A 16,160-nucleotide genomic window follows, 5' to 3' on the forward strand; every position below is an offset into this window, starting at 1 on the left:
TAAAAACTCAATGCACATAATGAAATGGATAAGTTTATCATCTAATTCATAACTATTAAACCATTTTAACATTATATACTGATTATCTTTTTATGAAATAAGCTTGTTGGTTCGCATAGAGTTAACAGTTTTAATGTTCATGCTTGCTTTCATTTATTTTCAAGATCTGAGGTAAACTATCTACTGTTGCTGTCAGTATGGCTATAAAGGTCACACAAAATGATATTTAAACTCACATTAGACACTTTTAACATTGAATGGAGCACATAATCAGTACCTGAGATCATCATTGTCATAGCATGTATGTTGTTCAAACATACATTACAGAAATAGAAACCGTTTCTAACATAGAATCTGCTGTCACTCGTGGCATGTCTGATGTCACGCTGATTAACATGGAAAAGGCACCTTTTATTGCGTGTCACAGTGTCGTGTCACATCTGGTTAGGACACAGTGTTAACCATAGCTTAGTGTTCATCATACCTGTTCCAACATTGCTAAGAATCTAAGTTATAAGTCTCTTTAAAAAATAATTGAATTTAAAAAGAAAAAAAAAACCGCATCTCTCTTCTATAAGTTGCATGATTTGAGGTATCATTCTTACCCATAGCATGGTGCCGTGAAGTTTTGTCTGGAAGAAGAAGAGGTTTTAAGAATAGTAAACAGTAACGCTTCATAAACATCTATAATTAAAATAAAAAGAAATGATTAAATTATTATTAAATTAAAACTTATTATTATTATGATTATTAATGTATTTAAATCTGTATTTATGTCAGATCTGTTTATGATGCATCAGGATCATGAAAGAAGCAGCAGGAGCACAGTGTGAGGAGTGTCAGGTGCTTGATGCTGATAGGAGGATTGTGTGGTAGAACGTTCCGGTGGGCATCTGCGGGAACAATAAAAACAAAGGCGTTTTAGATGGGGCGCACACTAAGCTCCGATTTAAAGGCTTGTTGTGACAATGTTTTAGACAGATTTGTGAAGGCAATGTGTCTCAGTGTGAAGGTCACTGGCACTGACAGCCACACAAACACACACTCTCGTTGCGGTCAGAGTTGAGAGCCACAGCAAAATAGGAGGCTTTCAGTGGATTCTGAGATGAGCTGTATCTGAAATGAGCTCGAGGAACATTGCTACATGACTGCCATCTGCTGTGAGGCTGTGTTCATCGGGATAATCTTACAGTGTCATCTCATACATCTCTGTGTGATTGTGTCTGTCTCGATCACATACCATAACAGCTTTCATACCAGACCTGTTTGTCATTTCTTCCAGGTGGATTCAAAGTCTGTCTTCCATGACCGGATAAACATAGGGTTAATAGACTGTTTGTAGTGGCTTCATCTTTCTGTTTTTCAATTCAGCCCACATAAAAATCTAAGATTAATATATAGCTGCCAGCCCCCCTCTTGAAGCAATAAATAATTCTCTCAGCCACAACAGCTCATTTTCAGGCAAGAAGACTGAAATCCTGAAACAGCCGCTACATGTTAGCTTTAGAGTATTTCCAATTTTGGTGGTGGGGATTTTGATTCTTCCCAGGATTCAAGTGTTTTGAGTCTGTTCACTAAAATGATTAGATTTGTTAGTTGATTTATTCAGTGTTTAATTGTTTTGATTACATTTTTACGCTAGGGTGACAAATGATCAGTTTTTATTTGATTTGTTAAATAGCACTAAGTTTTAATATACTTTTTTAAAAGTATTTGTGACAACAAAACATTTTTACTCTATTGCATGAACTGCTGAGCGTGACTTTTATCTGTAAAAAGACAGATTTTTTTTTAGCCACCAAGGTCTCATTGGCTTAAAAAATGATAGACTTCAGTGAATAAGAAATACGAGTCAGTGTACAAAAGTGAATGAGAATGGTTTGTTCACTTAAAAGATTTGTTTAAAAACAAACAAGTTCATTATCATGTCATTATAATGTCGCTACCACATGAAATGAGCAGCAGTTCTCTAATTAAACATGCAGCTTTAGCTCAGCAGATAATGCTCAATGTGTGTAATGCTGAGAATCAATGTAATGACTTTATTTTGAGGATCAAAAACGAGCTAATCTATAAACCTGCTGATGTCTTCAAAACACACAGCTTGGGCAGCTACGACTCAGTGGCAGGATTAATGATGCTGTTCTTTTATTGAATTCATTACCACGCTCAGTGAGCATTAATAAAGCCTTAATTGTTCGGTCTAAACCCAATCAGCTAATTATGACTTTTCATTTCTTGAACTGCAACTCTGCACTTTCTTCCATGCAATTCGTCATCTTTAGACTTTTAATATACTAAGGGTTCCTGTTATGGCTGCCAATCAATATAACAGAAAAAAAAAAAAACAATTACGTGAAAGCCACATTGTGACTTGCTTTGAAACCACAAAAGTCACTTTTTAAACATGGCATTAATTTAAAGATTTTTTTATATGAGCAAGAGTTCTGGTATATAATTTGACTAAATTTTAGGTATACATTATAAATCTGCAGTCATGTTGGTTTTGGATAATAAAACTGGTTGAATTACATTTACCATTTTTTCTATTCATCAAAGAATCCTATTAAATGTATGACTGTTTCTACAAAAACATTAAGCAACTGTTTTCAACATTGATATAAATAAGAAATGTGTCTTGAGCAGCAAATCAGCATATGATTTCTGAAAGATCATGTGACATTGAAGACTGGAGTAATGATGCTGAAAATTCAGCTTTGCCATGACAGGAATAAATTACATTTGAAATTTATAACAATAGAAAACAATCGTTTTAAATAGTATTTACAATATTATCAATATAACAGAAAAAAAAAAAAACAATTACGTGAAAGCCACATTGTGACTTGCTTTGAAACCACAAAAGTCACTTTTTAAACATGGCATTAATTTAAAGATTTTTTTATATGAGCAAGAGTTCTGGTATATAATTTGACTAAATTTTAGGTATACATTATAAATCTGCAGTCATGTTGGTTTTGGATAATAAAACTGGTTGAATTACATTTACCATTTTTTCTATTCATCAAAGAATCCTATTAAATGTATGACTGTTTCTACAAAAACATTAAGCAACTGTTTTCAACATTGATATAAATAAGAAATGTGTCTTGAGCAGCAAATCAGCATATGATTTCTGAAAGATCATGTGACATTGAAGACTGGAGTAATGATGCTGAAAATTCAGCTTTGCCATGACAGGAATAAATTACATTTGAAATTTATAACAATAGAAAACAATCGTTTTAAATAGTATTTTACAATATTACAGTTTTTACTGTATATTTAATCAAATATATGCAGCCTTTGTGAACATAAGAGACTTTATGTTCACCATAAAAAACATTTAAAAAAATTCTTACCCACCCAAACTTTTCAATGGTAGTGTATAGTAAGATAGGACCCTGCATTATTTGTCAATATGTTGGGTTTTACCTTCACAAATTCACAAAATTCCATAATGATGAATCTCTACTCAATTTGCCAGGTAGTTTAGATATATATATATATTTTTTTATATGGTTCCTTTTATAACTATTCCTTGTTGGCAAAGCATCAATCTTTGCATGTCGCTAAGCAACACCCAGCGACAGCAATTTTCCCACCACCTTGGCCAATCCAAATTGAGAAAATAACATTTTACAGGTATGTCATACGCACATTATGACATCCATATGTAGCGCCCCTGCTCTCTTCGGTAGTAGAGATATCAGACATCTTGTGACAATAAATCTAAAATGTTCTCATAAGAGGCTTAATGTTCTTTCTAATCTGAGATCATTCCCTTAAATGGGAGCACTAGAGGAGCAATAGTGGGAATTTGATTTATGAGCAAGGAAGAGCCTGTCATTTTGCTGCCTCCCCCTTTAATAAAACGATATGAAACCTGCCTTCATAAAAAAAAAAAGTGCAACTGAGAAACAGTAGAGCTGATATATTTCAGAAACAGATATTACCAGCACTGACACAGAGGATTGTCTTGTTTGATGGCATTATGTTGGAGATAAATGTTTAAGAGCAGAGGAGCCAGTAGAGCTATAGATGTGCCTGGATTATTACCCATGATCCAACTGATGTGGCTGCCAGAAACCAAGTGTGTGAGATCACTGATGGATGAGTAGCAGTCTATTCCATGTGAACAAACACCTTTTAAATTAACAGTGAAATGTGGGGGGTCAATAATACAGTCTTCAGAGCTTGTAGTTTCATAGATCTGCTGGAACACAGAGGTATTTTTTGTTTATTTAACATGGTTGCCAATTCTTGCTAGTACTATGACATTTCTATGAGGGAGCAGACGAGTTTAGTGATTTAGTATATATAGTTATGAGTTCTCTGATAGTTACGAATAATCAAAACTAGTTGTTATATTTGCTAACTTGTGCCTTGAGGGCACAATTTTTCTCTTAATATCGGATTACATATAGTACAGGTGCATCTCAATAAATTAGTATGTCGTGGAAAAGTTCATTTATTTCAGTAATTCAACTCAAATTGTGAAACTTGTGTATTAAATAAATTCAATGCACACAGACTGAAGTAGTTTAAGTCTTTGGTTCTTTTAATTGTGATGATTTTGGCGCACATTTAACAAAAACCCACCAATTCAACAAATTAGAATACTTCATAAGACCAATAAAAAGTCTCTAAGACTATGAGTCAAAGTCAAATAGTATATATGTAAATTGGGATCCAAATTTTAAAAATATTGATTGAAAGAAAAATATATATACCCTAATAAAAAAGTAATACTATATATTAAAAATAAATTTATTTCATACTAATTATAGTTTAAATCTATTAACATATTTACTGACATATCACTCGATACTTATAAAAATGATAATTAAACTTTATGTGGAGTACCACTTATGCACAATGCACATTTCTTAATATTAAGTCTAAAATGTGTTTTATTGTCACTATCGATGAGGATTGTATGAATAATATCAGTGCAAGATATTTCAAGTGTACCTGAAGTATACTTACAATAGTTCCACTTCAGCGCAATCAAATAGTTTACAATCTTTAGTTGTACTTTAGCACTACTTACGCACAACTAAAGTGCATTAAGCACAAAATTAGTTGTTTTGGCAGAAAATAGTAGATTTTGCATTATGATTGGTCAGATCGCCTGTCAATCAAACTCCCTGCCAAGGGCCAATTGCAGGCTATTTTTGTTAAGCACATAAATATGCAAATGTATTTTGTAGTATACTTGGTACAAAATAAATGTATTTAAAATACATTTTCATTTGTTTTTTTCACTAGGGCGTTATTTCATATATTTCAAATATCGCATTTCTTGTGATTTATATACACTATTGTTTAAAAGTTTGGGGTCAGTAATGTTTTAAAGTTTTCTATCTCTCTTACCGTGCGTTCATACCGCCGCCGTCCAGAGCGTCAAAGTGGCCGGAAGTCATTCATTTTCAATGTGAGCCGGCGTTGAGCAGCGGCGCGTCGCGACTTGGACGTTGAGGGCGTCGAGGAAAGTTGAAATCAGGTCAACTTTATGGTAATGAGCTATGACGCGGTTCGGCGGCAACCAATCGGAACGTAGAAGTCCACCGCTTGAGAGGATTCCAGAGAACGCAGTCCTGTAAACTTTGGTTCCGACCACATAGTTATACTCACCAAGCAAAAACATACACAAAATCACATTTTATGTTCCAGTTCACTTGTAATAATTTTTAAAAATGATTTACTGTCTCTCATTATGATGATGATAATGATAATGATGACGTTGTTGGTAAACAAAATCTCATCAGACATGCTGCTAGTGAATGAAGCAGTGCTGATGGTGCTTCCTTTGGAGGGAACGCCTTGGGCTTTAGTACCCTCATTAAGAAAAGTAGGTCAGGCAGCGTGTGTATATGTGTTCACCTCATGAGAAAGAAAGAAAGACATGCATGCATATATGAAGAGACGAGGCTTACTGTATCTGGCCTACTAATAGAGAAAGTGCCACAGAGTGAAGAGGACAATGAATATTGTATGGCTTGTGAAGAGGAGCCTGGGAAACAGGGGACGTGGGGAGAGTGGGGTTTTCTGGCCCATCCCCCAGCATGCTCTGCTGCAGCCAGCGGCACAGTGCAGACCTGCATGATAGTGCCAGTGAGAGAGGGAGAGATGGGTCAGACAGGGTTCCTGTGAGTTTAGTATTCTGCTCTGAGCTGTGGCACTCCGAGGGTTTACGTTCACGCTTGCACTGGCAGCCTCACAACCGTAGCCATGGTTACAGCATATTTCATGCACCAATCACAGAGAGAAAATCCAATGAGGGCTTTTTGTCTGCTCCACTTTGAAGAACCGTCTGCACTCTGGACATGCTGTATCATAATGCATTGTGGGAAAATACTAAAGGACGTAAATGATGCAGATAAACATACAGTATATACAAAAATCTTTATTGAGGTTTTAACAATCAGTGTTTATGCTATATTGTATATATGTGGGTTGTTTGAATGAATCTGCTGAAAAACTTGTATTTGAGAGCATTGTATCTGAATTTTGCTGAAATTCCCTTTTTCATTTTACTAATTTATTCACTTACACCTTAAAAGAGAGAGAGGTGTGTTATTATAGTTGACATATTTCTATGTAAAATAACCAAACAAATGTCTCCCAGTTGTTTAGAGGATTTTTTAAATATTTAATATTTACATATTTTATATTTATATTTATTTAAGTGTATGCGTTATATAAGTATTTGTCCAATACCATGAACAAAAGTGCTCAATATATTAATTAAAAACTAAAATAAAATGTCAAATTATTTATTTTCTCATTTTTATATAGTGCAAAAATGCAATGTATGTTTAAATGATTATATTTGATTTCATAAAATGATTTTAAACACCTAAGGTGCATGCTGTATGCATGTCAGGAATAAACATACTACTTTTTCATACTGATTCATACTAAAAAATTAACATATTAAATATATACTTTTATGTATATGTGTGTGTGTATTTTTATACATACATTGTATATTACAGTTAATACAAATACACACACACACACACACACACACACACACACTTGTTTGATAAACTCATACTGATTCATACTGATACATACTGATACATACTGAAAATAAACGTACTGCTTTTATAAATGAAAAAAGCACTTTAATTTTATAATGTAAAGAAATATAACTATTGTTAGTGATTATTGAGAAGTTCATGATTTTTATATTAATTCATTTTCCTTTAGTGGCAGTGATTTTCTGCATAATTTAATTAGTCTGAAATGTTTTAATCATTTTTTTTTTTCTTCGATAAGAAGCCACAATGCTGGAGACTGAAATGTACTGTAGCTGTATGAGTTTGTGTTTGGAAAGTCAAAGCTGTTTTTGGTGCAGAATTCAAGATGGAATGATTAAATCTTGTATATACAAACAGACACACAATCTGCTGTCTCATATATAATCACGTGTTCTTACACTGGCAGACTTTGCTATTATCAAAAACAGCTGAGCAAACATACACACAGTGACACATGCACACATGAATGAGGCTGTAGCTCAAACACAGGCTCCTCGTATTAACTTCAAACTTGCAGTTCTGTGCAAGTTAATGAATGTTCAAGAATGTAGTTCAAGTGTATGTGGTTGACAGTATTGTCTGCCAAGTCCTTTGTAAAGCAGTTGATGTGGTCTAGCTAAAGCAAGGCACAGGAGAGCAAGAGATATTAACATCTATCTGTCTATCTATCTATCTATCTATCTATCTGTCTGTCTGTCTGTCTGTCTGTCTATCTGTCTATCTGTCTGCCTGTCTATTTTTTTATACGTATAGTGTACTTATTACAGTGAATACACACACACACACACACACACACTTGATAACCTCATACTGAAAAATAAGATTTATTACTAAAAGCTCCATTTACAAGTGTTGTGATTTTTTTTTAAATATATTCATTCCATTTTAATTCTACTTGCTTGCATTCAAATCCAAATCAAATTAAAGTTGTGCATCCTGTTTGTTACCTCAATTCTCATCCAAAAAAGGGAATTGGCATTCTGACATCCGGTTTATGTTATTTTTGTGTGTGTTATTCACAGATTTTCACCACTGCACCATGCAGCTCTCAATGGAAATGTGGAGGTTATATCACTGCTGCTGGAGTCTCAGGCCATAGTGGACATCAGGGACCAGAAAGGTACCAGATATACATCAGTTAAAAGTGTTAACTTAAATGATATATTTGACCTGTTTTGGCACACAGATAAAAAAAATAAAAAGTATAGCTTTGGATCTCAAGTCTTTACAACCTGACACAAGCTTAACTCTAAATGTATGTTTTAGTCTAATATGTATTTTTTATATTTTGCAGTGCAGTAATATTAAAAGTCTTTCCTTTCATGTTCCAGGGATGCGGCCTCTGCATTATGCAGCGTGGCAGGGAAAGTCGGAGCCCATGAAGTTGCTACTGAAGTCAGGCTCCTCAGTGAACGGTCAGTCTGATGAGGGTCAGATCCCCCTGCACCTGGCTGCTCAGCACGGACACTATGACGTAGTGAGTGCACACTGCTACGACACCATGCCCACTGTTCTTCAAAGACTGCATATGAGCACCGGTGTATGAGGAAAAGATTCGGCATGCGGTTATGAATACTGACAACTTGGAACCAGAACCTGACGAGTAAATGCTTTGAAGCTAGATCATCCCACACACATGCATTTAATGAAAGGCACAAGGCAGACACTTTTCCTCCTCTCTGTCAGAGTTTCTACCGCCTAGTGAAGAAGCAGCTTCAATAGATACTATGGCTCTTATTTTCCCTTTTAAAGACTTTGGTTTTTGTTTAAATGTTTAAACATGAGATATAAATATGTCATTGTTTTGTGTGGCACTAAAGAGCTGGGAAGTGTGGCACTGTTTACAGACTGTCCTGATAGTCTAGTGAATCCATCATCCATCTCTGAAATTATGCGTATATAATAGGGGTGCACAAAAATAAAATTTTGATAAACATGCCAGTAAGCTGTTAATCATTTTTTAATGTTATGATTGATAGCTGATATTAAAATTGTGGTAATACTTTTTATTTTTGTGGACCGATTCTCACTATTAACTAGTTGCTTATTAGCATACCTGTTATTAACATATTGGCTGTTTATTAGTACTTATAAAGCACATATTCTGCATGACCATATTCTGTAGTAATATATCAAAATCCTTTGAAAATAACTAACAGCTGGTTACCTGTTCACAGTCTGAGATGCTTCTGCAGCACCAGTCGAACCCCTGCATAGTGGACAATGCTGGGAAGACCCCACTGGACCTGGCTTGTGAATTCGGCCGGGTTGGGGTGAGTATAAACAACATTTACCTTACTAACTATTAATAAGCTGTAATTAAGCGTTTATTGAGGCAAAATACGTAGTTAATGGTTTACTAATAGCGAGAATTGGACTTTAAAATAAAGTGTGACCAAAATTGTATACTATAATGTCTAAAATAATTAAATAAGAAAAATAATTTAAAAATAAATAAATGTAACAATAAAACATTGTGAGATTGAATAATTCTTATAAAGGTGACAACAAGTAAATGTGCTTAGAAAATAATATTTTCAATATCGGCCAATATCCACTGTTGACAGATACAAATAAATTAAGTTGAAATAAGTTATAAAAATGTAATAAATGTATATAAAATGTAAATGTTTATTTTATTCTATTCTATTCTACCATAATGGGACACACACACACACACACACACACACACACATATATATATATATATATATATATATATATATATAGTACTATATTGTATAAAATAAATAAGAAAAATAATAAATAAATAAATGCATGTAACGATAAAACGTTGTGATATTTTTATATTATTATATTATATTACCTGTTCACAGTCTGAGATGCTTCTGCAGCATCAGTCGAACCCCTGCATAGTGGACAATGGTGGGAGGACCCCACTGGACCTGGCTTGTGAATTCGGCCGGGTTGGGGTGAGTCACACGCTGCTTTTTTTGGCCACTGTCAAATTACTACTACATCTTTTTCCTGTCTCTAATTGGCTTTTGTGTGTGTGTATGATGGTCTGTTTGCTCTGCAGGTGGTCCAGCTGCTACTGAGCAGTAACATGTGTGCAGCTCTGTTGGAGCCCAAGCCCGGAGACTCGACTGATCCCAACGGCACCAGCCCGCTGCATCTCGCTGCCAAGAACGGACACATCGACATCATCAGGTGAGCGTTCAGAGCCCCGAGACTCAGATGGAAAGACAGGATGCATGGCTCGAATGCTTTTCTAAAAATAGAAGTCACACCTCCAGTGTGCTTTTCCAGATTTCAGACTGCCTGTGCCGGGTCGATGTTACACTTCTGTTTACCAGACACTGAAAGTAAATCAGGTCACTTTTTCAAGCCACTAAAACCTCTTGAGATAAGAAAACTTTACAACAAGATTGGACACTTTAGAATAAGGTTTCACTTACATTAGTTAGGTGTCATGAATTAACAATAAGCTAAATATTTTCACATTACTTATGAATCTAGGTTCATTTTTAAGTAACATAGTTCAATAAATTATGTTTCACTTAATTTATCGCGTATTAATACTACTACTACTACTACTACTACTTATAATAATAATAATAACAAATATTCCGTTTTTCATTTATTCATGACTGTTCATAATACATTAACTAAGGTTAACTAGAATTGTTAAAAATGGTTATGTAGAATGTAGAAATTAACATGTACATACTAAAATTCTTTAACATAAAGAGTGCATGTTTTTTATTAGTGCATGCTTTTCATGAGCTGCTGGAAGGATTTGCTCCTCATATATTACGGGCTATGATACATCACACGTAGAAATCTCTCGTAACACATCTGTAAACCTGTTGTTTGTGCGAAAGGAAATATATTTCCTGTCATGTCTAAGCCTGATTCACAGTCCACAGCAGCACGGCATAAGAAACAATCCATATTCTCACTGTGGCATCAACACCAAGGGATCCTGTTGAAAAAAACAGCATATGCTGGTTTGGTATGTTTTGAAGCATGTCAGCTGGTTTGAGCTGGTTTAAGGTGGTGAATCATTTATCAAGAGAGCACTAATACAATTATGTCTTGTTTGTGTGTTCACATATGTGTTCATTTTAGGCAGGCGACTGAAATATTTACCTCCTAAGTGTCTTTACATCTGCAGTTATAATCAAGCTGCAGCAGGTTTTTGCGTGGTCAAGCTACAGTCTTCATTTGTCAAGCCATAATACATAATTGAATTTTAAAGGAATAGTTCTCCTAAAAATAAACATTCGCTGAGAATTTACTCACCCTCAGGCCAGTTTGTTTCTTCGTCGGAACAGATTTGGATAAATTTAGCATTGCATCATGTTCACTAGTTTATCCTCTGCAGTGAATGGGTGCCGTTAGAATGAGAGTCCAAACCGGACAACAAGGAAAGCAAGACAAAGATACTGATTTAACAATAGGATCATTTACGTTGTTCCTTGAATCGCTCTGCATTTGAACTGAACCAGCACTTTTTTATTTTTTAGAGCTAAGAAAGTTGTTCTATTCATGGTCATAAACATAATCAAACATTGCAGCATGGATTGGAGCTCTGGGATGGAAATGTACAGGGGGAAGGGAAAAGCCTACATCATATTAATGCAAGTTTACTTTATGAGCCATTGGTGTGATGTGACGCTGGCCCCCGCTGTGTGTGTTTGAGTGTTAATGGATCCATGTGCTTGATGAAGTGAGACTCTGCAAACAGACGCGTTCTCACTGATGCTAATGAGCAGCCAATGAGCATGTGATGATGATGCAGGCGGCGTGTGCAGGTCAGAAGTGCTGGATTTACTGCCGCTCATGAGAGAGAAGGGGAAACAGTCAGTCACGTAACATGTATTACAATATCCATATATCACGTCATGTTCAACAAAGCCATTTCTGCTCTACTGGCACCAAGCAGAATTGCAAAACCAATAATTCCACAAAAACTCTGCCGTAGTTTGGAAGGGTGACCATATATCATCTCTTTTTCCAGGTCTTGTCCTGGCCGGGATTTTTAAATTGCCTAAAATGTCTGGGTTTTGGCTTTGTTTTCTTGTTTTTTTTTTAATACTTGCTTAAGGTAATAACTGAAACGTAGTTTTACCAATAGCATGCAGACATTGTTCATAATCAACCAAATGGTGCAAAGAAGGTGGGATTTACAGATAACGGTTAAAACAATACAAATACGCTTGCATATAATGTATGAGGACTCTAGAGAGCATGTTAATTGGAAAACAAGGCCAAAACCTGGACATTTTAGGCAATTTATAAATTCCAAGCAGGACATGTCTGGGAAAAAGGTTTTTCGAACAAGGTATTTTATGTTATTTTATTTTATTTTATTTTGCCACTGCCTTACTCAGTATTACAGTATAAGACATACAACTTCATGTTTCATCTCACCATTAATTTCCACACTCACCCATTTTGATTGAGCCATTGATCTCTCTCTCTCTGTGTGTGTGTGTGTGATGAGATCTGAGTATTATCAGAACTGGCCTGGAGCTGGAGAAATCAGCTAATTAAAGAAACTCTTTGATGAGCTGTAAGTCAATTATCATGTGACTTCCCATTGCATTATTATACAAATGCCCAGGGGTCCTCATGCAACTATTTACATTGGATGAGAAATCTATTGCTCCAAATCTCGGCTCAGCCGTGCATTTTGTGCATCGACATACAAGCTCAAGCGAGACACTGGACAAGCCATGTCCTCAGCATCACCTGCTGTATCTGTGTGCAGACAGCTGCACCTGCTTGTGATGAAGGGCATCTTTCCATCTTCCCACTGCTAGCATGAACACGGTTGAGTGTGCACGTCCCCAGCCATATTCTTCTGGGTTTGCCAGGCCCCATCCACTCCCTAATACAACACACTGCCATTCATCATTGTGACAGCCAGAGCCAGACCTCCTTCATTATCAGACAGAGATGAGAGGAAGATCAGAGGTATTCTGCACTGTCCTGCCTTTGTACCATCCTAATGCTACACTGCATGTCAGACATTTTACTGGACAACAATCAGACTGACACATTAATCACTGCATCATACAGTACACACAAATGTTCCTTATTTGATTGATCTATGTATAAAACCAATTGTATTATGTATTGTTTGCTTTTTTGATTTAAAGCCTCTGGTTATGATTATGATGATAGATGTATAGGCTCAGTCTCAAGCCCTGTAGTTAACAGGACTATCAGTGCAGTTGCCAATAAGGATCAGTACTAGGTGTCAATACAGATGTCTGTCAGTGTATATTCTAGAGCAGGGGTGTCAAACTCTTTTTAGGTCAAGGGCTGGCTTGGTATAAATATCACTTTAGGCAGGGCTTTATTTTGTTTAACCTTGGTGTACCTATAGAGAGTTCTTGTAGTTAATTAAAACTTAAACCTTAAAAAAACTGTTTTGATATGTGCATAAAATAAATGTTAACTGAAACAAAATAGAAATAAACAATTATTTCAACTAGTTGCCAAGAAAACATTTCTCATTTTTGTTTAATTTAACTTTATGTACTAAAAATCTAAAACTAAAACTGAAATTTTTAAAAACTATATTGCCATAATTAATTAATTTAAAATAATACGAATAAAACACACATCAAAATTACAAAAACTTTAATTAAATTTCAAATGAAAACAAAATATTAAAATCAAAACTAATTCAAAATAGTAAAACTAAATTATAAAAACTATAATAGGGTCTCAATGATACTAAAATAACACTTCTTGCACATAATGACATCCAGAATCAACTTAATGCTGCTTTAATAATATCCAATATAAGGTAAATCGAAATATCAAAAGGGGAGCACATAAAATTTAATCATTTCATTCACAAGAGGCTTTTATTTGTCTTAGGGCCTTTAGATCCAATTGATAACCACTAACTAGCATTGCTTTATTTTACATCTGTAGTCAAACCTGAACATAAGGTTTGATCTAAAAAAAATAATTTTAATTAGATTTCTCAAACTTCAGCATCAAATCAGTATTATTGCATTATATCTAAAAACCATGCAGTATGAAGATGTGAGCAATTCACAGTTTAGCCCAAATATTCATGGCAATAGTCATTATTGCCATGAGGGACTCAAACTTCAAAAGAGGAGCAATGAACTGAGTTATCCAGGGACACGTTGTTCACTTGAGTGCTGAATGTTGTGCGCAATTAAAAGAAAGCTTCTATCTCTTCAAAATAAACATGCTATATAACATGCAAAAACGTTAGTTGCAGAGTTTATCTTTCCTGCTGCATCTTAAAATATAGTATTATGAATATACTATACTAATATAAATAAATACAAATGCATGCTGGATTGGACTGCTCAGTGATCTGTTTTTGAGCTTTTAACCTTGGTGACATGAATTCTTGATTTCAAACCTTGAAGAACATTACCAACAAAATATAAAACGACAAGCTATTTGGCCCTAGATTGATCAATGTCTCATAAAGACTATAAGAGGGGCTCAAACATCTCCATGTGATCACCGGGTCTATCACTGCACATTTGACACTCGTCATTAATTAGCCTGCCTGGATTGTAAGTGTTGCTGTGTCGCACATTAGAATAAGACCCACGGACAGCAGCCCTCCCCGTCACATGTGCCCACACGTCTCCCTCTCTCTCCAGCTCTGATCGGCCTCGAGCTAATTATAGGCCACGTGACTGTGCAGGTTACAGCAACAGAGCGCGGGGCTATCGCAAGGCTGTTAATTACATCATTAATCCAGTAACCCCAAAGGCCGTACGCATTGGCCGGCCCTAAATAGATTGATGCAGTGAGGGAAAATATGAAAGCAGGCTTCATTTGTTATTCATATCTGTGAAAGAAATGGATCATGGCACCTCTAACCAGAGCTGTTACCTTCATATTAAAACGCTGTCTTTTAAACCCAGTGTCATGTAAGTGTGTTAATGCTCTCATACCTTTAATTAACACAGATGAATGTGGCCATTTGCCCACTAGCAGAAACCGTTTTTCCAATGTGGTCTGATGTTAAGTGACGGCTCAGCACACAGTCAGACCAGTGTGTGCACACCAGACCAGTCAATATGTTATTTGATCTGCTGCATTTTCCAAGGGAGGTCGAGCATGAGAGGGCATTATGTGCAGCTAAAACGGGTCATTTTGGCAGCTAATTATAGGGGGAGGTGTCTGATGCAGCGCCAGGGCCAAGTTCTCTCACCCTGTTTCCCATCCTCCTCTCTGTAGCCATGACTCAGTCCACCTGTGTTTGCTGATGTCCTGCTGCCGTAATTGAATTTACTCTAGTGTCAGAAGGTCGTGCTCTAATAGAGGCTGTTCAATCTTCGGGAGACTGAATGGGGGGTTTTGGGCTATTTTGCAGTTTATTATACAATAGTAGGGTAAGATGAGGAAGACACTTATTTACTTTTACATAATGTAACATATTTAAAAATAAGTTTAGCATGTACAGGATGATGATGCATCAGCCAATGTGTTATCAAGGGAAATAAATAGAAACATAGAAACACCCCCAACCCCAGGTATACTTTTAGAGAATAAATGACTTTTGTTGTCATTTTTGTTCATGTATATTGTATTAATGTAAAAAAACTAAATCAACTATTCTATTTAAAATTGTGTTTTGACAATTTTGTTGAATAATTGAGTAACTGATGACAGACAAAGCTGAATACCCGTAAAAGAGATTCAGCTGAAAGGTAGATTTATACTATGACTTATATACAGGTATTTGAATAAATACATATTTTATTGCTCATATTTTTTAATAGAAGAACACTATGGATTCAAATTAAATTATTTCACAAATTTCTGGCCCTACTGTGCCCACTCTGTTGATATTCTGATGAAACCACAAAATTAAGAACCACATACCCATTTATTAAATGTGTTGAGATGACATTGTTTATGCACCACCGTTCAAATGTTTGGGATCAGTAAGATTTGTTATGTTTTTTAAAGTAGTATCTTATGCTCAATAAGGCTGCATTTATTTGATTGAAAATACAGTAAAACCAGTAATATTGTAAAATATTACTATAATTTAAAATAACATTTGTACTGCGTACTTTTTATTTATTTATTTATTGGAAACTGTGATACTTTTTTTTCTTATTCTTTTAA

At 35.3% G+C, this 16,160-nt stretch overlaps 1 protein-coding gene across 11 annotated transcripts in view; it reads left to right on the forward strand.

Annotated features, from left to right (window-relative positions):
* caskin1 (CASK interacting protein 1) overlaps positions 1-16,160 on the forward strand; it is a 104,306-nt gene that overhangs the window by 63,832 nt on the left and 24,314 nt on the right. For 10 of the 11 annotated variants that reach the window (XM_016529577.1, XM_016529581.1, XM_016529583.1 and 7 more), the window contains exons 3-6: positions 8,072-8,169; positions 8,381-8,526; positions 9,227-9,322; positions 10,090-10,220. In XM_016529577.1, the coding sequence (XP_016385063.1) occupies positions 8,072-8,169; positions 8,381-8,526; positions 9,227-9,322; positions 10,090-10,220 (471 nt within the window). Of the gene's footprint in view, positions 1-8,071; positions 8,170-8,380; positions 8,527-9,226; positions 9,323-9,886; positions 9,983-10,089; positions 10,221-16,160 lie in introns of all 11 variants that reach the window. The other variant, XM_016529578.1, reaches the window with a different exon arrangement.

Source organism: Sinocyclocheilus rhinocerous, unplaced genomic scaffold (genome assembly GCF_001515625.1).
Source record: "Sinocyclocheilus rhinocerous isolate Xijiao unplaced genomic scaffold, SAMN03320098_v1.1 scaffold481, whole genome shotgun sequence".
Lineage (NCBI taxonomy): Eukaryota > Metazoa > Chordata > Actinopteri > Cypriniformes > Cyprinidae > Sinocyclocheilus > Sinocyclocheilus rhinocerous.